Below are 24373 nucleotides of genomic sequence, written 5' to 3'. Positions count from 1 at the left end.
GCTTTGGCCAGGCAGGTGCAGCTGGCAGGTATGTAGGAACATCAGGCGTATGGCAGCGAATGGGGGATACATGCCTGAACACTGACAACCTCAGCTGTTGGGGAGCCAGGCAGATGCCTGGACTTAAGCTTCTGAGGGTAGCCGAGGCATCCACACAGTGTTCCATACACAACATAGGATCTTTTGGACCCCCATGCCCTCTCTGCTGGTGGCTGGAGGCTGGGCAGGATATCTGAGAATACTCAAGAGGGCAACTACATATGAAAAGCTGCATCTTTGTTGAAGATCCCCTAGAGCTGGTATGTTAAGAACTGGAGGGTGAAAGAGCTAACACACAGGGAGATTACTTACTGGTTTTCCTGAACAGATTCTCCTCTAAAACCTTTTAAGTTTCCACTTTAGCTTCTTTTTAAGAAACAGGCTATTTGTGCTGCTTTTTTCTCTGGTGTAGCATATTGGACCTCTGGGCGGTTTGAAGGTGGAGGCTTCTGTGCTGCAGTTGCCAGTGCCTTACAGGCAGCTCTCAGCCCAGTGCTCCAGATGCCACACACGCATCACTCATGTTGCCTCCTGGGAAACGGGAGGAATGGATGCTTTGCCTTATTCTGTGAGTTTTGGTCAGTCTGTCCGCCTTCAGGGCCCTTTGAAGAAAGGAGTCCATTCTTCCTGTGGGCACATAGGCATTAGATACACTGGTAAATTCAGGGATAGGTGAGAGGGAATTTAAGGTTTTCAACTTCACATTTCCCTATGATACTTTCAGGTCTTCTGTATTCTGTAGGATTCTGTACGGTGCAAACATATCCTACAGTCAGTCAGTCAGCCTGAGGACACTGGTGTAACTGTGCCCAGCAAGAGTGAAAGATGTGTATTTTCTGGGGCTGGGCCAAAACATGCTGCTTTCTAAAAGGTCTCTGCTGTGTTTGCTGCAGAACGTGGTTGCCTTTCAGGGCTGAGTGGGGAACTTTTGAGAGTAGGAGTAGTGCCACAGCAAATGCAGCTGGACATGTATCTCACACAGCCTAGGGGACACAAGACCTGAAGACTAGGTCTTCACAGCTTGCTTAGTCTGCATTTTTTAGTTTCCTGTCTTGGACTACTGAGTCTTAGGACTCAGCTGCAGCTGAGTTGAACTTTCAGAATAATGCCATAAAAGACTACATTATAAATTTTCTGTTCAGGGCTGTAGTGGGAATGAGTTCAGTAAACAAAAGAGGGTGCAGAAGGACAGTGCTAATAAAAATCCTGCCTAGATTCTCATTAAGAAATCTCAGCTGTTCTTGTGTCTTGAATGAAGCAGGGATCTGCTGAAAGGAGCACGATGCAGTTGTATCATTGAAAAAGTGTATCATAATATATACACAACAGGGTGCCACATTAAAGGCAAACTTAATTCTGGCATTTCATTGCAATAATAATTTTATTTCAGTGCAGGGCCATTTTTTCTGTGTGTGTGCTTGTGTGAATAACCTCCTAGGTTTACAAAGGGGAGTGTGAAAATGCAGACCTCCTATGTATACACGTGCATGTTGACAGTTGTGCATTCATCAGCAAGTTAAGATGTTTTTGATTCACAACACTGACTTCTGCCCTTTAAACTTGTATGCTAAGAGATAGACTGTCCTCTCCAGGGAGTCAGTCCCAAAAGGATACTAAGACATGTGTGTTCCCATTGTCTTTCACAGATTATATGCTGATAAAAGAAACCTGTTTACTCCTGTCTCCAGAAGTTGAGATGAACTGAACACATAAACGTCTGCCTATTTCCTATCATTTCTTTGTGGTAAGTGTGTAACTTGTGCCAGTCAATTGGCTCCTTGTGCTGATCCTTGTAGCCTTCACAAGAGGGTGAGGCTGGCCCAGCCACAGCAGCGGCAGCAGTGCTGCATGGAGACAGCACATCTGCCAGACCTCGCCGGGTTCAGAAACCTTCTCCACAGACTGGAGTAGCAGGGTCTTCTGAGTACTTCCAACCTACATTTGTTGCGTGCTTGGAATTTGAGGAGTTTCTCCTCCAGTACAACCCCCACCTCTCCAAATGGAAAATTCCCCACCAAATCCATAGCTACTGAAGAGCTTCCCAAAGGATCAACTGTAGTTTTGTTAACCTAGGAAACATGACATGTGCCTCACCTGGTCAGGTTCTCAACAGTGACTGACCCCCCCCCCCCCCAAAAGGCAGCAAATTTCATGTCTCGTCTTCTTGTCAGCAATGACAACCATTTTTGCTAACGTTTTCTAACGACAGGCACTTTTAGTGATACCAAGGGTGAAAACTTTCAGCTGTAAGAAAGTTTAGCAGAGTCAAATGAGGATCTTCAGATGTGAACTGCTGGACTTTCTTTCCTGTAAAGGCTGTTGCCAGTTCTGTGTGTGGTACCAATCAGAAAACACTAAACAGAACGCATCCAAGAATTGTTGGTTTCTGTCCTGAGTTATCGTTGAAATGTCCTTTTTCCTTAAGGCATATCACTTCATTTCTCCCACTGTAAAATAAAGGTAATAGCTGCTATCTGATAACATATTTCTGCAGCTCGGATTTCTGTATTTGATAACTTGTCCCACTTGCACACAGACTTCTCCAAGACCTACAAAGATGATCAGCATCAGAATCCAAACTAGCATTAAACTTGGAGAGGAATCAGAAGACAGAAACTGTCCTAGTTGATGGGAAGTGCAGTAAGATGCACGAAGGATGTAGTCCATTTTAAATATTCTCATCCTTTGAAATACTAAGAGATCTAAAAGTAGAAACTGCAACTTTGAAATGGATCATTGCTATTTGTGGGGTTGGCACCAAAACTAATTGCCAAAAATTCACAGAAATATTTAGTTCTTCTCTGGCAAGTGCTGACCAAATAAAGGAGCTCTCCTGGATCAAGCTGTGCTTTAGTTACTGACCCATCGGTAGGATCTTTGCTTCTGAAAGTTGAACACCACTATTTCATAGCAATCCCATAACCTGATGTCTTTTAGCAAATACTGACTATGTTCCCTGTTACTTCTGGCAACCAGACTAATTCCATCCTAGTCAAATAGCTGCTCTTGTGCTCCCCTAAAATCTCAGCTTTCTGCTTCCATCTGGAACCACTTGGAATTGAAAACAATTAAAATCTGTGGATGCATTTCTTCAGAGTTGTTGTTTGGCCATACTATGGTTATATATGATCAGTATGGCATGTTTATCATGGTAAGCCACATCACTACATGGCAGCAGTGATACAAAAATCAGGTCTCCAATTTGGTGATAGTCAGAAACCCAATATGATGCTATTTGGAATCATCTAAAAGGATCAAATAATCTTTTTTTTTAAAATGAGCAGATCCTTTTTATCAGTTCATTTGGTTTTTCTTCCAACATATAACCAAATGAAGACAGAAAGATATGGACTTGTTTTGGGAGGAAATTAATCCATTTCTTGTCTTTGTAAAACTTAGGCTGGTCTCCATCATTGAGCAATGTGATGTTATTTCTCTGAGCTAATAAAAAAACCCAGCAACTCAGCATCTGCAACTTGTAATTCAGTATCAGGTGAAAAGTTTGGACAGCGTGCCAACATTTCCTCCTAATGTTAATGAATTATCTTCAGGAGAGTCCAAAGGGCAGCCTTCTGGAATATGAATAAATGAATACATTTAGCCTTAATTATTTTTAAGCTTTCTGCTTGTTTTCCAGATGGCACCTGTTCTTCCTAAATGACTTTTATTCCTCATTTGGCTCAATAGGTCAAATTTGCCACTGACTTTGCCACTTTCCTACCAAGAGTGATGGGAAACAATCTAAAACAGAAAAAGGGATAATTGTGACAACCCATTTTCTCTTCTGGCTAGTGAGTTGTTTTGTATTAATCCTCTGCACTGTAAATTATTTCCAAAAGCTTCAAGTAGAAAATGCAGATGTAAACAGAATTTTAGTACTTCCAGGGAACACAGCTTGCACAATAGTTTCAGGAGAAAAAGTAGTTTCAGGAATTAAACTCAGGTGACTTTCTTTTTGAAGTGCATTTCTGTCTGTGGGGAGATGGAGTGTACAGCCAGGGGAGGCAGCTGTCTCCAAAGTTATTTGTAGGGTGGTCACAGTGTAGCAGCATCATTTCCCACCAGTTCACCAGCACAGGGCCAGGCTGTCCCATTAGCCCTCTCTCGGGGGCAGAGCACCTTGTCTGGGTCTCTCCTGCCCATGTGAACAAGCAGCACACATGGAGGTGCCTTTTACGCAGCCCAAACCTACTGATTCATTTTGCAGAAGGGGGAATGAAAATTTGTCAAGTTGCTTCGTCACTACCAGCTTAAAGCATAGTTGAAATAATGGAGCAAAAAGGTCCATATACTGTTATCCATGTAATAACATTTCTCTCCAAAAAAATAAAAATTCAGGGTAATTAAATTTGAAAACATAACTTGTTTGTAACATGATTCTAGACTTGCTGAATGTCCCTGGTCTCAGGCTATGGTGCATCTTACATGCCATGTGCCCTTCTATAATGTGAAAGGTCCCTATAATTTCTGTCTAGTCATCCTCTGCTGGCCCTGTTTCACATCAGCAAACTTGCTAGCAAACCAATAACTTTGTATTTGGACAATATACTGAGCATGAAACAGCAAGAGCCACGTGGCACTGGGACAGACCATCATTGCACAACTCTGCTATGCTATCAGCAGAAGAAAGCTGACACTCCTTCACCAGGCTAATAAGAAACAGTACCGAAGACATTGGAGATAGTCTTTGTTTTATGAAAGGGCATGTCTTTCTAACACAATATAAGGAATGCGTTCATTTTCTCTGTTTTGCAGTTTTTCTTCTGTTTAAACTTCTCAAAATCCTTAATCGTAACTGCCACAAAATGGCAGTTTTCTGAAATTCTCAGTGGACCCAGCAACTTGAATTAGGTTTTGGTGGACCGGTTTCCTGGGATTTAGAAGATGCTCCTTTGAGAGTGTGGCCCTCTGACACTGGAGAATCACTGAAGCTTTCCCTCTCCAGTTCATCCCTCCATGAACAGAAACCCTGGGGATGCAGCTGGGGGAATCTGCTGAAAGACTGATCTTTCAAAGGGAACTGCAGAGTCACTGGAAATGTTTCATAGTCACACACCAGTTTTGACCAGCACTTCAAACCAGCGTGGTCCCCCGGGATGTGGCAGGTCCCTTGGCTGCTGGGCTGGGGCAGTGGGCAGGACACGGCCTTGCCATGCTGGTGGCCTGTGAGCTGGCAGTTCGGGCTTTCTGCAGCAGAGCTGGGAGATGGAACGCGTGAGATGCCCAGCTTTGTGAGACCTTCAGCAGGTCTGCGCTTGGATCCGGAGGGGCCATCCCGCAGTCCCGGCTGCTTTGGCTCACCCTCTGCCTGCCAGTCCCACCAAAGAACAGCCTGTGTGGCCTGGGGGTTGCCAGGGGGAGTCCCATGCAATGTGGGCAGCTGACTGCTTCATTTAGCTTTTCAAAGATCTGGTGACTTTTCTGAAGCAAACACTTTCAGAGTCTCCTCTCCTGGCATTTTCAATTTGCAGTCCAGCTCAAAACAACTACTGCCATGTGCAGACTGTATGACTGGTGTGGCCCAGTTACAGAAGCAGCCACGTGCCCTCCACATTCATGGAGAAAAGGCTGAAAAGGATTACTCGTTGTGATAGGGATGAGAAGTTGGTTCAGTGGTAGGAATTATATTTTTAAGCTGACATTAGCCACAATTGGTGCTAAAAGATGCAGCGTTGCCTCCCGCACCTGCTCATTCCTACCCTCTCCCCTGAGTTTGTGCAAGCCTGCTCTGAACAACAGAGGAATTGATTGGGCCGAAATCTCAGCGAACAGGAACAAAACCAGGCTGCAATCTGGCTCGGGGTCATGATGCGGTTTTCCACCCAGCCATGGGGATGCAGGTGCCCGCAGGAGGCAGAGCCGGAGGGGAGGGGGAGAGCTGCCTCTGCGGGGGGCTGGGGAGGAGGACGCGGGGTGGTCTCGCCTGCTGGCTCTGCAGGCTTGTACCTCCTGGTGGGGTGAGGTTATGTGAGATGGCCGAGCCTGGGGGTGGCTGTTACCTGGGGACAATGACACTCACCTCCACCAGAACTTTGTGAGCCTTGCTGAGATCTTTCTGACCCTCACCTTCCCTTGCAGGGATGGCACACACACCAGCACCAAACCCCACACGGCAGCACACCGCAGCAGGGTGGAAGCGGCGGAGCACCAAGCACACTGCCCCTGAACAAGCACCCTTGGAGGGAATCTCCCAGGCAGTTGCCAAAATTGCAGAGATGGGTATGTGGCAAGCTGGGCCCAGTATATGAAATCGATGGGTAGGAGACGCCGGAAGGTACCCCCGCCCCAGCCGTCCACTGTGTTTGCACCACTGTGTGTTTCAAGGTGCCTTTTCACAGTCAGGATGCACAAGCTAATTCGGAGTTGTGCAGCCCTTCACATTTTGCAGGCTAGCTCCAGCCCTGGAGAAAGAGAGGCATGTGGAAACTTGGGCTGTCCTCAAAAGGGAGCATGCAAGAGAAAGTTTCAAGGTCCTTTACAAATTAATGACTGTTTTTTTCCATTTTCCAACACAGAACAACTAAATGTTCTCATCTTGTTGGAACGCTTACATCTTGCGTGACTTCTCTTTCATCTTCTTTCCCTCATCACCTTCTTTCTTTATGTTTGGAAAAATATATGTTAATTCCTGGAAGAGCTTGCAAAAGACAAAAGGGTAAGTGAACTAACTTAATCTGTGTAGAATAGGTCAACTTGTTGGTACTTGCTGTCAAACAATGTGTGGTGGTTTTAACTGCTGGGAAGACACTGGTGGTGACACCAGCACTGGGGTGCCTTGCTCTAAACCGATCACACACGTACAGGTGCTGCTGAGCAGATGGAGAGAGCTCAAAAAGTGCAGAGAATGGCTTGAAGACTGAAAAACATGCTGTATAGAAGCTCTTTTTTTTTTTTTTTTTTTTTTTTTAAGCTATTAAAGGCATAAATGTAGGGGTTTGAAATTATTTTTTCAAAGAAAAAATGTGTCTCAGTGTGAGATTTGCTGTCTTTTTCAATTTATTCTCTACTTTAATGAGCTGCTGTAATTTTATGCAGGAACTATTGGGTGCAGCTTTATGCTGTTTATTAGGTGGGAGATCAGACCTTCATTATTTAAACCTGATGTACAGGCATGGAATCTAGAACAGAGTGAGTGACACAACAAATAATTTATTGATTGAACGTAGTGTCTTCCTCTGTGGAAATATGCACATATCTATTTTCAGTTTCTCACTTTTCCCCAATGCTTTTTGATTTTTCAGCCTAGCACCCAGATGAAGGAAGGCTTTGGTGATCACAGTGTCCATCCATCTGTCCTACTCCAGTAACTTTTAAACCAGCTGCCATACTTCCACATTGTGCAGCAGTGTGACAAACAGCTCCAAGGCATTAGGGCATAGATTCATTTCACCTAAGTTTAGACTTCTACAGTATCAGTGTCTTCATCTGAGATGGTCATCTTAGGTTGTCCTTACAGTTAGTGGAGACCAGTTGGCACTTTTAACCATGATTCAAATGACCTGATTTAGATGTCTATTTTGGGATGGAATGAATCACAGGCTAAGAGTGCCTTTCTGTCTTTACTGCTTAGTTAGGATGATAGGCTGAGCTGCAGAATACTGGGATAGTAGAATTTTCTACACTACTTCTGACAACTGGCCCTACATAGTAAAGGAAATTTAACGATGCAAAAGCTGAAGTGTGTGCTCACCAGCAGTGGTGGGACCAGTCACCGTGGCTGTCAGGCTGCCAGCCAGCACATGCCCCTTGTTGGGATGTGGAGGGAGTTCATGCCGCCCTTCACCTAGCTGGTATTTAGAGGATGTGAGAAGAGTGCACTGCTGAGGTGAGGAGGAAGTCAAACAGAGCTTTAGAGTCAGGAGAGCTGTCAGGGTTATTGTGTTGGGTGGGTAAGAAAATAAGAAACTAGTTCAAAATAAACAAGGCTTCGCCAGATTTACAGCTCACAGAATTAACTGCTTATTCCCATACACTCACCATGACTCTGTTGTTGCTCAGATAAAACAACTTCTAAAATAACCCTTCCAGCATTTAGCGGTCAAGCCTTACCTCTTATCAGTTTATGATGCGTATTTCCATTTCCAACTCGGCAATTTTCAAACAAGCACTTTTGGTGTTTTTCCCCACAGCCACTCTCTCTTCTCTGAAAAAGTTGTTACAAACACCTCTAAACCACCTTATTCTTTTCTCTGAAAGTCCTCAGGCCTCCTAAAGCCCTGACGATGGTTGAGCGGTTGCTTTGCTGAGACTGCTGCCTAGGATCGATTGTCTCCGTTTCCTGTTGCTTTCCGCCTGATGGCTCCCAATCCAAGTTCGTATGGGTCAGAGCACTCCTTTGCTGTGCACAGTAGAAGTCTTAGTCAACAAACCTGAGTCTGTAAAATTTACAGTAATGCAAGTACGTAAGGGAGAATGCATTACTGTGCTGCTTCTGTCCTGAATGTGTGAATGTTGGTGGTATTCCCTCTAAAATGAAGCGTCTGGGAGTTGTTATGACAATGTGTCTAAAATATACCCCCCACTACAAAGTTGCCTGAATAAGCTCAATCATTTTGTTGGTTGTGAAAGGAGACTGAGAAGCAGGATCGAGCTGTACCTGCGGGAGGGGCAGCCACAGGCAACAACAGAAGGAAGCAAAAACCCAGAAAGGTTTTGGGTTTTTACTTCTGCTAATCCCTGTGATGCCACTGAATGAAGAGTCACCATCACCTTAATAACAGTGGTAACAGTTTGTGCTTTGTCACGGTGACTCTCAGTGTTTCATAAGTCAGGGCGTTATTTAAGATGGGCCTTAGCGAAAATGCAGTTGCTCCCACAAGCATGTTCTCATCTTAGGGTCAGTTGTTAGTAGATATTTATTTAGTCATTTACTTTCTGGGAACAATTCCATTCACATTCGCTTTTTCATTATCAGCAAAGCGTAACTCATTGCCCTGTTTTCAGAAGGCACAACTGAGACAGCAAGTGAGCTGGTTATTTGCTCAGATCCGTGGAGTTGGTCAGTGACTCATCAGCAGAGCAGTTCAAATGGCAGGCAGGTTGTCTATGTGTAACATTCCAGAAAAAAACAAAACAAGTAATGCAGGCTGGGAGAAAGGCTTCAAAACAAATGAACTGGAACAATCACTGCCAATCTGATGCTGTTCAGAATTTCATTCAGAGTCCTACAACGAATGATGAAGGGTGAATGCCAGATCCTCATTTCATCCTCAAAAGCTTCATTCTTCATAAATCCCCAGCAAGGTTGCTGTCTGTTGTCCATGATTCCTCTTTCTGGGTATCTTCATCTGCCTGGTGGGACAGCAGAAGGAAGCATGGCACATGTGACATCCTTTTGTCATTCTCTTGCTGAGGAAGCACAGACCTTTTGGTTGTGTAAATGAACAACTCATTCCTCTGCGTTTTCCAGTCTGACTGCTTCCATTCATGTCCTCAACTATCAATACTGACCATTCCTTTGTCCTCACTTCACTGCTTTTTCTGGTGCTCTCACATACTCTCCATTCCTGCTTCACCCATAACTACCCAACTATTATTTGTCTCTCTACTCTGAAGGAATGCCATAGGGCTGTCTTCCAGGACTTTTCTTGCAGAACACAGTTAAGCCAGAGTTAGGGAGGTTCAAAAGCAGTCTCTAAACACTGAACTACCTGCATGCCTATTTATTTGTCCTGCACCAGCCTGTTCAGGCTTTAGAACGTGAACTGTTGCTGAACAGTATGTCAGGTGCATGAAACAAAGCGTGATAGCTTCCACAATTACAAGACACAGCAGCCTCAAAACAAAACTTCAAGCCAACGGGATCTTCAAGTGCAGAGAAAGAGAAGTAATACCTAGGGTGGAATTCAGTTCAAGGTGGAGGCCCTTAAATGAACATGTCTACACGTAGGTATATAAAAATATGCTTGCTGTCAGTGTACTGACTATGGAGATCAATGGGTCAGTGATTGGCTCAATTCAGTTGCCTGAACGTTGGTGCCATTTGAAGTATTTCAGAAGTCCAAGACATGTGCCTGGCACTTACAACACAAGGGAAACCCATGTCCTTTTGGGATGGCTGGATGCCACACAGGGCACCCTCCCAGTGCTCAGGCAGCGGTGGACATTTGTGCATGAATCTTGTCTCTAGCCAATACTGTCACTGAAACCTAGGGAGCAACTCGGGTCGTCCTAAAGTAGGACCTTGTGGGTGACTGAGTGATACATGCCTGTAGATATATATATGTCTATAATACTGCTACTGTATTGCCTATAGCTGGAGGTTTAACATCTAGCACATACATAGATGCTTAAATTTCTGCTTCCTGACCTTGAGCTGCCCTCGGTGTTTCAAAGGAGCCGTGGCAGATACAAAACCACTTAGGTTACCCAGCAGCTAATGCCTGCGACTACTCAGTTTCATGACTTGCATGACTGATCTGGCCTTTTTAAAGTAGTCTGCCCTTCCAAAGAGATATAAGCATACGGGAATTCTTTGAACAATTTCTCATACGAACAGATCCAACTTCTGGTAGTGTGACCCAAACTGAGATATCTTCCTGCTCTGCTCCTGCTGGGTGAACCAGTCTCTTTTCTGTGACTCCTTGCAACAATTTCTGTCCAGGCTTATCTTTTGTTTCAAAGGGTAATTTGATAAAGAAGTAGTCAAGTTGCTGCTAACAGCTTGGGGTATTATTTATTACTCACACTTCACCACAAGAGAGCTCTGCATTGAGTTTTAATACAAGATTTATGATCTCCACTTTCGTATTTTTTCAGCTTTTGCTAAGATTCCTTTGGAGTATAAACGCTTTGCTGTTCACCTGGCCTGACACGTCTGTTTCTCCAGAAGAGCTGATCTGTTACTTTAGACTATGCGACCAAGGTGTCCTTTTGCCAGAATTTTTTTGACACCAGCAATGAAGCAAAGAGACCCTGAAATGTCTGCGCTGGCTGCTTCGCTGCATTTGCTATTGTTCCAGTGAGTGTGATCTAATGGAAAGCAGAATATTCTTATTATAGAAAGCTATAATTCACTGGCTGAACTCTCAAGTGTATGCAGCGACCAGTGTAACAGCTTCAGAGCAGCAGCTGGGCCAGGAATCTGTTGGCTGCACCATTTTCCCAGCAACATGGGAAATAAATTGTTTTTCCCATCCGCTAAACTTTAGTAATTTCAAAAATGAGTTCATGCTACACTGGGATGAAAGCAAAATTGTTCTTGCAAGAACTTGTCCTGAGTTGAGATATCATCATTTAGGGCACCTGTTTGGGAGGCTGAAAAGAAATCTATTCATCCTCCCTCTGCAAGGGTGGTAAATATTAAATTATTTATTCAGACTGGAACAGCTCTGAGAGAGGAGACTGAGGAAGAGAAACTTTCAAATAGGTGGTGAGATCACGTATCTGGAACGTGCAAACAAAGTGCCTGGGTGCAAGCTGAAAAGATGAATGACCTCTGTCCTCCTCAGTCAAGGCTGTGTCCTTTTCACTGTGACTGCAGGGACAATGCTGTCTTGGGGTGACCAGAAACTCACCCTGGACCTGAGAAGCCTCTTTGTAAACAAAATGTTGTCAAACCTCATGTGCTATTGACTTTAGCAAATTGGAAATTTTCAGCTCGTCCTCCTTGAATTACACCCCGCGTTTTCCAGATCATTGCATCAGCCTCTTGGGATTCTGCAGAGTTAGAGTCTTCTCTCCCAAAAAGTTTGCAGACAGTAGGTGGACGTGAGAGAAGGGAAACTGCTGGAGAGGGCCCAGCGGAGGGCTGCACACATGATGAGGGGATGAGGGGACTGGGGCATCTCCCTTATGAGGGAAGGCTGAGAGAGCTGGGCCTGTGTAGCCTGGAGAAGACAAGACTGAGAGGGGACCTTATGGATGTCTGCAAGTGTCTTAAGGGTGAGTGTCAAGAGGACGGGGCCAGGCTCTTTTCAGTGGTGCCCAGCGACAGGACAGGGGGCAGCGGGCACAGAGCGCAGCACGGGAAGTTCCATCAGAATACGAGGAAGAACTTCTTTCCTTTGAGCACGGCAGAGCCCTGGCACAGGCTGCCCAGAGGGGCTGCGGAGTCTCCTCTGGAGACATTCAAACCCCGCCTGGACGCGATGCTGTGCACCCTGCTCTGGGTGACCCCGCTTTGGCCGGGGTTGGGCCAGATGGTCTCCAAGGGCCCTTCGGACCCGGACCGTTCTGTGACCCCATGGCAGCGGGCAGACCGCTGCTGATACACGCTTTCCGACGTGACGTTACTACTGCCTTTGATGCTCGCCCCCCCCTTCTGCCCCCTCCCCTGCGGCACCACCGCCGCTGAGCGCAGTGGTTGTCCCACGGCCCCCCCGCCCCCGCCGCGGCCGCAGCCCCCCGGGCCCGGGGCGGGCCGGCTCCGTGCGCGAGCGCCGGCGGGGAGCGCCCCGGGGGCCGCCGGCCCGGCCTTCTGGCGCCCTCCAGCGGCGCCCTCCCGCAACAACGCAGCAGCGCAAAGCCCCTAAGGAGGGATCCCGCGCGAGTGATGCTCCGCTGCGAACACGTGAGGGTCAGGCGCCGAATTTAAGTTTTAATTTAATCTCCCGGGCAAGCAATGCACCCTTGACTAAAGGTAAGAAATCTAAGCGCCCAGCTGACGTGAACCTGGGCTGCAAAAGACAAGCTTTGCTGCGTGCAGGAAAGCAACGCGGCGCTTGTGGTTATCTGCGTAGCTGCTGGAGCGCTGCCTCGCCAGAAGTGATCCCCACGTAACTGTTTGCACTGTAGTGAAAAGATGGTACGACCCAATAAAGAATGAGAAATCCTGATTTGTTCTGTGGACGGTTTAAGTGACAAGAACACAAGTTACAGACTGCAAGACTTTTATTCTGAATTTTTTGTTTAGATAAATAAGTTCAACAAATTTGCTATTTGGCTCAGAATAATCCCATAAAATAAGTAACACCGAATAAAACCAGCTAGTTTGATTTGACTCTTTCTATTTAACTTCATCAAAATTCTAACCCTACCAGTCTTAACAGCTATCCTCATGTCACTATGTGGGGATTCGACTTAAGGAATATGTGGTGAAAGAAGAATATGTTGCCATAGGCTTGGGTAACATTTACCTTATGAGCATTTCACAAAAAGAAGAAACATGGATTTATAGGCCTCTGCATACTGGGTTTAAGTTGGTATAATGGACACCATAAATCTATGCAAGACCTACAGCTAAATTATGGATAATTTAGGAAAAACCAGGTTTTGCTAAGTGAATATTTCACTCGTATTATTTAACTATTTTTGTAGGAAAAATATGAGATAGCAACCTCTGAAATGCATCTGCACTACAGAAAAATAAGTTTTCTCAGTCAGACCCTTAAGTAACAAAGCAAATAGTGTAAGAAAGAAAGGATCCAGCTAATTTTTACTTTAATCCATATTTTTTACTTTAGTGATGCTGGCAAATCATGCATTTGTCAAGACTTGCTTAAAATTGTTTTCTTTTATATCATAATCTAATTGTAAATTCTATCTTCTTAGTAGCTTTTGCCAAAAATATTCATGGCTTGACTCCTCAAAATCATCCCTGAATTTTGAAGCAAAATCATCCCTTTTGCTTCCTCAAAATCATCCCTGAATTTTGATATGCTCTATTGCAGCTCCTGGCAATTATACATATTATTCTTTAACATTAGTTAACATGATTCTTTCCACCTCATCTACTTTGACTATTTTGAAGATTATTATAATCAGAAGATGAAGAGCCTACCAGTTCAGAGAAAGGTCCTAAATTGTCATGATACTCTGATAGTTTCTTTTTCTTTGCAGGTAAACCTTGGATGATTATTTTACTATCTGCTTTTGGTAAAAGAACATGGACAGTTGTGTTGCTGTAGAAGATCTGGTTGGAAATCTAACATTTCTCCCCTGTTCTGCTCTCTGGCTTCAGGAAGAAGTCGTCTAACCATGACTTAAGCCAGAAGCACGTTGTTTAGCCTTTTTGTGGTGAGAACATAGTAATGCCACATTGCCTTCACTCTCTCCATGAAGTCAGGACTTGTGTGCTACTGGCCTTGGCAGGAAACCAAGGGAAATCCTTGCTTTTCTCTTCCTGCTTGACAAAAGCAGGTTGCAATCCCAGTCATACTGCTGTGATCTTGGCTATGATTCCTTACAAATGGTAAAACTTCGGTTAGAGTAAGTGAATAGCATAGCTTGTAGAAAGTCTCTTTCTACAGCTTATGCCTCTATACAAAGAAATGTCTTCATGCCAAGCAAAGCAACACTGTCCTTTTTTCTGGCAACAGCATTATTCCCATGGAGGGACACACCTGAGACAATCAAAGATTCAAGTTCAGAGTCTGAGGATTGTTGGGAAATGATTTACTGATATATCTCAACACTTCAGGCTTGCTGGGCCAAAGTTCTTTGCCTAGGTTCCCTCAGTCTTTTGCTTTCTGTCTCACCTCTATCCAGATGAAATATGAGCTGCAGGCTCTAGAGATACATTTGTTTTCCAAGAACTGTTTCACCACTTTCTTTACACTGGTGAATTACCAACTAGCTATCACAGAATGGCTAAGTATGGAAGGGACCTCTGGAGGTCATCTGGTCTGCACTGGTTTTGGCTGGGATAGAGTTAATTTTCTTCACAGGAGCTAGTATGGGGCTATGTTTTAGATTCGTGCTGGAAACAGGGTTGATAGCACAGGGAAGTTTTTGTTATCGCTGAGCAGGACTTACCCAGAGCCAGGGTCTTCTCTCCTCCTCACCCCACCCCAGCAGCGAGGAGGCTGGGGGAGCACAAGAAGCTGGGAGAGGACACAGCCGGACAGCTGATCCCAGCTGACCAAAGGGATATTCCACACCGTATGATGCCGTGCTCAGCATATGAAGCTGGGGGAAGAAGGAAGGGGGGACATTTGGCATGATAGCATTTCTCTTCCCAAGTAACCGTCACGCATGTGGAGCCCGGCTTTCCTGGGGATGGCCGAACACCTGCCTGCCCGTGGGAAGCGGTGAGTGAATTCCTTGTTTTGCTTCGCTTGCACACATGGCTTTTTCTTTGCTTATTAAACTGCCTCTATCTCAGCCCACGAGTTTTCTCACTTTTACTCTCTTGGTTCTCTCCCCCCTCCCACGTGGGGGAGTCAGCAAGCAGCTGTGTGGGGTTTAGTTGCCGGTTGGGATTAAACCATGACATGGTCCAACCACCCTGCTCAGACAGGGCCACCTAGAGCCCGTTGCCCAGGGCCATGTCCAGCTGGCTTTTGAATATCTCCAAGGATGGAGACTCCACAGCCTCTCTGGGCAACCTGTGCCAGTGCTCAGTCACCCTCACAGTGAAAAAGTGTTTGCTCAGCTTCAGAGGGAATCTCTGGTGTTCCAGTTTCTGACTGTTGCCACTGGTCCTGTCACTGGGCAGCACTGAAAAGAGCCTGGCTCATCTTCTTTGCACCCTCCCCTCGGGTATTTATATACATTGATAAGATTCCCCTGAGCCTTCTCTTCTCCAGGCTGAACAGTCCTGGCACTCTCAGCTTTTCCTCACAGGAGAGATGCTCAAGTCCCTTCATAACCTTTGTGGCCCTTCACTGGACTCTCTCCAATAGCTTCATGCCTCTCATACTGAGGAGCCCAGAAATGGACACAGTAGTCATCAGGTGTGGTCACACAACGTGATCGTACTGTCCTGGACCATATTCCAACGTCCTCACTTTGAATAGATTTCTCTCCTGTGGAAACGACGCTTGTACTTAACATTTGAGTAGTTTTCTACCAGCATTTAAGACAGGAAGATGAGAACAGCAATATAAATTCTGATACTAAGTTGTTTATATAGAGTATTTACAATAAGTCATAATGACAGTGGTTTCACATTTAGCAGACCTTTTTGGACAATGGCTTCAGTGCATTTTAGACACTGTAGGTACCCAAGGCAGCCAGGACTAGTGGACATATTAGTATACTGACAGGACAGCCATGTACTTCTGGACTGCCAGGTAGAGATAAAAGGGGCAAATAAATTCCTTCCTCCACACTTGACTTGGTGGCCCACAAATTGACACTTAGTGCCATTTGAAATGTCCTGCAGCACCTGGGGCATCTGCAAAAAGTAAATTTAGACAACCAAGTCCTGACATCTAGACTTGACACGTAGGTGAGGCCACCCACATACATGTAGTGGCTTTTCAGGTGCCCTAAAGGAGCCCAGCTGCTGCTCAAGATGTGCATGGGTCCTGGTTCATGGCCAGCAGGCTCATCTGGCTACCTGGCTGTGAGCAGCCATAAAGGCAACCTGGTTAGAAGGGGAAAACTGCTGAACAGAAGATGCTGTCTGCTGAAAAGTACTGACAGAGAAAGGCCTGCCAGCCTGGGACTGTGAGCCTGGAGATTATGCTTGCATCCTTGAAAAGCGCAGCTGGGGACCTAGAAACCAGAGGCATCCCAAGGTGCCACCAATAAGCACAAAAACAAGGGACTGTAATGGCAATTTAACATCTGAGAAGGTAGAAAACAGCACAGAAAAATAAAATTGCTCTGAAAGAACAGAAAACACAATCATCTATTGACTGTTACAGGTGAAAACCAGAAATTACCAGCATCCATTGGCTGCTCAAAGTAGAATCTCCTACACCCACTTACGTGTCTCTGCTACAAAAAGGACTTAATTTTTATCCAAAACGGAGTCTTTTTCTCTGAGAACTTCCCAGCTGAATCCCACGTGAACTTTCCACAAGCTCTTGGATGCTCACTGGGGACTCTGCTGACTCCAGACTCCGTGTCGGGGGTCTGCTTTGAAGGGAGACTCTGTCTGTTGTCTTACTGCTTGGGTCTGTCCTCCTTTCTTTTGGGGATGGTTGTGTCCCCACTTTGGGATTGGTTTGTTCCTTCCTTTTGGGAAAGTTTTGCTTCTCTTGAAATCTAATTCACTTCATGCAAATATTATATATATCTCTGCTATTATATCTTTGTTGATATTTTTGCTTCACTAATGATGTTTTAGTAGTCTGTAATAGCATGTACCTACTTGGTTGTTGCTGTCGTCGGTTGTACTACCATGCTTGATGCTATTTTTGGTTGACACCATACTATCAATTGATATTATATTACTGATAGTAATTTGTAATAGCTTGATATATATTCATTCATATTCACTTTATTAACCTTCATATTAGCTTTATTAACCATAGGTATATTTTCTAGTGGTGATTTTTGTGGTTGTATACTTGGTACCAGTGATTTTTGTGGTATTTGTGGCTATCTGTAATAAAGTCAAGAATTTTAGAGGGTCCTTGCATATTACAGAATCTGAGGAACCCATGGTCACAATCTTTGCACAGCTGCAGGCTGGGTAACCCTTCAGGTTGTGACATTTGCCAAATGCCAAATCACACTCTGAACCAAGCCCTTGGTGTCAAAACACAGGGAATGCTTTTTGGCACCTCAAACCCTCTCATCTGTGGCACAACTTAATTTCTTTTCAGAATTTAGACAAATTTTTCTCCTAGAAATTTAGAATTATTTATCTCCAATACTGTTACTTATACAATCCAAATGAAAACATGTAAAATTGCTAATCAGACATCTGATTTGTCATCATTTCTTGTTAGGCATTTTGATTACAACAAATGACTGTGAAATTCATTGTTAAAAAGCAAGTTATTGTCCTTGCAATAAAATGAAAAAGATCAAAGTGGCTCCAGTGCCACACTGTGTAGCTTACTGTGAAGGTGGTTTGACAGCCTGGGTGTAATAAACATTCCATCTGGCTTATATGGAAGCAAGGATCAACATGGGGCTCAGAAAACAAAGCATATTTCAACTGCAACCATGCATTTGTCAGAAAGAGTCTCGCAGTTTCCAACTGATTTTACAATATGAATAACTTGTTTGCGCTGTGTGTCGACAGTTTTATTTAAAGCATACAATGAAAAATAACAACATGCTGTTATTCTTCTTAATGACAACTGCTGCACTACAAATTTTAATTTTTAATAGTAACATTCTCACATTACACTTACAGATTGCTTTCTGTTGAAATATGTTCCCTTGTGTTATTACAGTCCATCCTTAAAGTGTATAATTAGAAAACCTATCTGTATAAGCAGTATGTCTAACACTTATAAGCTAGGGAAATGCTTTACAAAATAAGTTATATTTGTAACTTTTCTTGTTGACAAAAAAACTGCCAAAGCAGCAACTAGTGTAACATCCAGTGTATCTAAATGTGTGTGTTCCCATTCTTACCAACAGAAATCAACTATGTATTCCCCATAAGTTTACTTAATCCCTGTATTTTTATTGCAAACTTATTTTTCATTGAGACAACAATGAACTTATACTAGTCTTTTGCATGGCAAAACTCATCTGGTATTAACTGAATCTCTCACACAAGCTATATAGAATTGTATGTATTTTCCTTTATTCTTTTCGTAACTTCTGGGAACAGAGCTCTGAGCAATGTCACACTTGCAAATGACCACCAGCAACTCATTTTTCACCCTTTTTTTCCAGCAGCCATTCCAGAATGTGTCCTTTTCTTTATTGTGGCCACCAGCAATGAGAGTTTTTGAATTAGATTCACAGGTGAGCTTTTATGTAGTGTTCACATCTGTGCATCATCTTTGGTGCCCTGTGAGTCACTCAGTTATGGATAAGAAAAGAGAAAATAAAAGGGACAAGAGATCCTCCTCTTGCATGGAGGAGTCAAAGTACAAATCTGTTCATTACGATGTTTTTGATTACTTATACAAAGTACGTCTTCAACAAAAGGATGAGAAGATTCATTGCAAAAAGGCCGAGGGACTATTGGCTTCAACTGCATTCTCTAAGCGTTTGGATTTAGACTTTGAAAAAAATCTCCCACCTTTGGTAAACCTGGGTTAAAATTGATTGAAAATTCAATTCAATTGAGAATTCAAGTTACAGGCAACTGAAAATTGAGCCTTGCTTTTCATAAGAAAGGCTGACCCATCTCAGTTACAGAACATAAGCAAAGCTGCTTATGAAAAGGTACGTGTGGAAATATGTACTTCTATGCAGCACATATTTCTCGAATATCCTTGAGAACTGGGAACAAAACATTAGTCTACTGACTGTTCTAAGGGGCTCCATCTTCCCCTTTCTACTACCTGGGGCCTCTTGCATCTCCCATCCTGTGTGTTGGCCAAAACCGCTTGGAGCATACATAGGATTTAAAGACCAGCTATTCCCAAAGAAATAATCCTTATGGGGAAATCTAGTCTCAAAAAAATTTTTTGTGCCTGCATGGTAAGTAGGTAGTTGAATGGTGATATTGAGTATCAGTCTAATACCTTCATGTTGGCTTTCATTAGACATTGATGTTTCTCTACCCATGGATTTAGTTCTTGTATTTTAATTTTCCAAATAAAACCTAATAAAGATAACTGTATATAGGAGAAATCTCACTGAATTCAAGAAGGTAAACACGCTCATACAACTGTTAGTATGACTGTTGGGTTTGCAACTAGAATTACCAAACCCAGCTGCTACTAGGGAAACACTGGCACTAAAGCCAGCATGGGCTTGGAAAGAGTTAAAACTGTAAGATCAACTAATCTAGGTTTCAGGATAATATAAAACATGGTCTCACTCAGTCATTTCATCCATCATGTACTTCTTCCTGCAAGATTTGCCATTTAAAAATCTCAACACGAAACACTTTTCAACACCTCATAGCTTTGGTTGATGCTAATATTGTGTTTCCCTCTTTGACCAGCTAGAAGTTGGCATTTAAGCTTACTGGACTATTGATTGAGCCACAGATGATCTTGCGTTTAACATCAGGAACAGATTAAACGATCATGATCTCATCTTGATTAAGAACTAAGCATAACATCTTTCCTTCAGCATAACTTTCCAACAGTAAGTTCCTCCCTCACAACCTCGTAACACACTCTCCCATGCATCTACACAAGCATGAATAAACAAGAAAACAAAACATCATCAAACTGTTTCACTCACAGACTGAAGAAAGCTTATTTTTAGATTTGAATTCCTTGGAAGTGCAGATGTTGCCAACTATAAAATGCATGGGCATAAAGACTTCAAAGATAACAGCATATATGATGATTTTTTTTTTTTTTTTACTATTACTATAGTATTAAAGAAATCCCTGTAGTGTTTTAACAATCTGCATCTCATACATTTGGAAGCCCTCTGTTCTACTTAATATTACCATATACAGTACTTCCGAAACTGCATTTTAAAATTTCTTTTTGAGATATACAATAGTTCAAGTTCAACTGAGATGTTGTTATTAAACATCTAGAGACTGAAAATACAGTACTGGACAATGAAAGAACACTGTCCCATAAAACAGAACATACAAACCATTTCTCACAGTTCTAACAAAATGAGATTGTACATAAAAACGTCACAAATAGCTCAGTACATTGGTATGATCAAAATAATATTAAATCCAGCTGATATTGTCACATATGAAGGGCCAAATCCTGGCTCAATGTGCAGCTGAAGCCTAAACAGATGCTTAAAGAAAATAACACAAAGCCAACCTGAAGTGCTATACCGATAACAATACCATTTGTTAATCTACTTAAGATTTTTGGCTGAAGTACATACCCAATTTGTTCTACAGAAGGAACGCATGGCCAGTGGTACTTGGCTCCTGTCCTAGGACACATCTTTATGGATTTGTTGTGGCCAAGGGCAGTGGAGGCTGAGAAGCAGTCTTCCTTCTGGGTATGACAGTTTTGGCAGGCATCTCTATCTACTGTACTGCCAGAATTTGGCCAAGAGTTCGAAATCCTGTACATCTTACTTAGCAGTCTCATTGAAATCAACGGAACTTGTCTGTGAGTAAGATGAAAAGGATTTGGCCTCCATAATTTTTAACCCTTTAAGTAGTAGGAGAGTAGTTTCATTGCACATAGCCCATCATTCACAAATATCTTTCTACTCGAAAACAGAAGATGGTTGTTGACATACAGGAAGTGCTGGCTCACAAAGAGGAAAGCCTGCAGCGTGGCATTTTGGAACTGAATTCCTAAAGGGAAAAAGAGATGCTTACATATGACAATATCATCCAATAACTGTCTGAGACCAAAATAATTGTTTCTTCAGTTCTTTAATACCATCCTATGGGTACCTTAGAAACACTAAAGAAGTGGAATATGTATACAGTTAGAACTGGATGAGTGTATGTGTGTCTCCATTGGACTGCATGGATAAGAAACTTCATCTAATACTATTAAAATTTCACAAAAAAATATTGGAGCAGATGTTTCTTTCAAAGAGCTTCCTAAATACTTCCATATGGGACACACGGTCATGACTTCGGGAAAAAAGAAATTTTGCTCTGATGCATGAGAATCTTTTGGTGAATTGGAATGGGCAAGAACAGCATTCTCATATTTGAAACAAAGTAATCTTACTCTGTTACACAATTCCATGTTTGTTCTGTGATTGTGGATTTGAATTATTATTCATTTGAATTAAACAGGATAAAGCATAACTGTATGCTAACTAAATTAATCAAAACTATATGGCACTGCTACTATGACCAAAAGTCATTGCAATACAGTATTCTAATAACATGTAGCACTCAAAAATAGAATTTGGAATTTTAAAATTGTATATCCAGGATTCAGACATGAACTCTAAGTTAGAACTGGAAAACAGAACAAAGCGCCATGGAGTTTAATCCCAAGCAACAGAGTGAATTACTTCACCTTTAATACTGTGTCATTCTCATGCTGATGCTCAATATGTAGCTGCAACAAAGCCATCAAAGAGCAGAGCATGAGTCCTGAAAATGCTTGTCTCTATAGCATCTGCACTTACAGACAATTTTACAGTGTTCCCCTTTTGCAAATGAGATAAAAATTTGGCTGCCTTATAAACATTGCTGAGAGCACACCTTCTCCTAGGCACCGGGGCCTGGAGGTGTCAATGATAATCTGAGGAAACTGCATGTGAAGCCTCTATGAATTGGTTGAGGTGAGTGAACTTCTGCCCTTTTGGTTATATTAAATCATTTCAGTTCCTTGTATTGCTCCCTTCCTTCCCAAACAGAAGGATGTAGACATTTTGTGCTGACAGCAGTCTTCCGGTATCACATTCTCAGGGGACATATCCCTTTGGCTAAGGGAACAATATTAGGTTTTATGCTTAATTTCCCCACTGAATGCAGGAATTAGGAAAAAAAGTTCTTGGAAGGTAATTTAATTTGAGCAAAGACTTCACTCTACTCACTGGGAAAACTTCAGACTTCAACAGGCACAGCATTAGTCTAGGCTTTGGTAAAACGTGAATAAAAGCTGCATAACTAGAGCTGTAACGAAGTCTGCAAAAGGAGATACATAATGGTATGCCCAGGAAAAGGTTACTTGGGGTGATGTCGTGCCTGTACCTTGTAAGAAAGGTGTTAAGGTACCTCTTTGTTCCTGTTAAGGAAAGTCTCTTTGGTTTCATCCAGTTTTTCCACGATCCACTGTTTTCCACGCATATATCTTATTCTTAAAGGCAGACCCTGAGTCCTTATTTAATTTTTACTCCTCAGTCCACTGGTTATTTGCAAGAATAATACTGAGTAAGAGAGACGCTCTGTGCATCTTCTCCACACTCGGACACCATTAGCCCTCGGTGCCTCCTGGCCTGAATTCTTCTTCCAGGTTTTGCCCCTGCTGTGGCAGCTCCTAGCTCCTTGCATTAGTGAAGACCTTCCCAGATGAGAAGATAACCCAGAGGTACATTCCTACACAGATGGGAAGAGCAGGAACAGGAGAAGACATACTGACTGGCCTTCAGGCCTTCTACCTGGAATGACAGGAGAGTCTCCCTGGCGTAAGGAGGAGGATGGGGCGGTGGTCTGCTCCTTGGTGTACGCATGGAGATCAGGAGAGCAATGTGGCATGCAAGGTAGCCCTTGGGGCTGGCCCATAGCACTTACAGGAGCTAAAGTATTTTGTGAATTTGGGTCTTGAAAGCCATGTCACAGCATTAAATAGGAGAATTGAAGGGTTTCATGGCAGAAGATAGGGTTCTCTTTCTAACTTCTGAAGGAGAAAATGTTTTGAGAAATTTTCTGTGAATACCACTGCCCCAAAAGGAAAGTATGCACATGCTATATACTATATTTTTAAGGTCTGGGATTTTTTTTTGCCTTCTGTTTGTCAAAGTAGAAAATGCTTAGACAAGAACAAAACTGATCAATTTTATGATGACATAGCACATTTCTGATGTATGTTGGGATTTATTACTAGAAATATTTGACTTTCATTTGGGGTTCTGAAAGCATTTAAACCTCAGTATTGAAAATGCCTCACAACGATCTTCTGAAGCAAGTTTATCTCTTTTTTACAGGTAAGGAAACCAAGGCACAAAGAAATTAAATTATTTGCCACAGTGAATCGGTAGCAAATTCAAGAAGATGACATTCTGCAGTTATGGGTTAACTCTCTCTTCCTGCTAAGAAAATTTGTTTTATCCCTGATGTCCTGTTTCATGCCACCTGTATTAAAGATGATGAAAACTGGCCAATTTGCAGTATTCAAACTGTTGCAAAGCCAATGATACTTTCCAAATAAGCACAAAAATGCTACTTAAAGGGTTAAACATACTGCTGTGCTGGTAAACATTCTTACTTATTACTGGTTAGACCCATATTTAAATACTGACTGGGACAGAAGAGACTGAGCTGGCCCTGGACTCCCTTGTCTTGTTGTTGGGCATGGATATCGTACAACACGATATGCCCACAGTGGCCTCAGGCAGCTCATCTTCCTCTGTCCATTCATTGAGATCCGGGTTATAGCACTGAATGCACTTCTTATATTTTTTCTCTATTTCATTCCAGCCACCCACTAAGTAAATTTTCCCATTAAGGGTGGATGCGCCAGCCGTGCTAACTCCAGTTTGAAGTGGCGCCACGTAATTCCATTGCCCTGTGTAAGGACTGTAACACTCCACGGGGAGAACATCCACCCTTTCGGCTCGCCCCCCCAGCTGAGACCCACCCATGACATAGACCCTCTCCAGGAGGGACACTGCACAGTGCCACCCCCTTGGGGTGCTGAGGCTGGACTTATCCTGCCAGCTATCTTTGCTGGGGTCATACATGCACACTGAGCGAGAGTAAGCGTTATTGATGTAACCTCCTGTCACCAGGATCCGACCGTCCACCAGCGCACTGGCATGGCAGCACCTGGGCACCTCCAAGGGTGCCTTCATCTGCCACTGATTAGTTGCAGGCACATAGCATTCAACCGAGGAGAGGCACCCCTCAGAGTTGCGACCACCCACTGCAAAAAGCAGGCCATTGAACACATTCAGGCTAAAGTGGGTGCGCCGCTGATTCATGTTTGCCAGGTGAATCCAGGTGTTGAAACGAGGATCATAT

The 24373-nt window shown here is 43.3% G+C and overlaps 1 protein-coding gene across 3 annotated transcripts in view; it reads right to left on the bottom strand.

Annotated features, from left to right (window-relative positions):
* The window catches only part of KLHL31 (kelch like family member 31), a 47715-nt gene that overhangs the window by 11730 nt on the left and 11612 nt on the right, over positions 1-24373 (bottom strand). For all 3 annotated transcript variants that reach the window (XM_080388693.1, XM_080388692.1, XM_080388694.1), the window contains one exon: positions 1-24373. This exon is cut by the window's left edge and continues 11730 nt beyond it. In XM_080388693.1, coding sequence (XP_080244819.1) covers positions 23641-24373 — 733 coding nt within the window. In that variant the 3' untranslated portion in view covers positions 1-23640.

Source organism: Falco punctatus (genome assembly GCF_963210335.1).
Source record: "Falco punctatus genome assembly, chromosome: 5".
Classification (NCBI taxonomy): Eukaryota; Metazoa; Chordata; class Aves; order Falconiformes; family Falconidae; genus Falco; species Falco punctatus.
The sequence above is the reverse complement of the archived record's forward strand: the minus strand, read 5'-3'. Positions and strand labels throughout refer to the sequence as shown.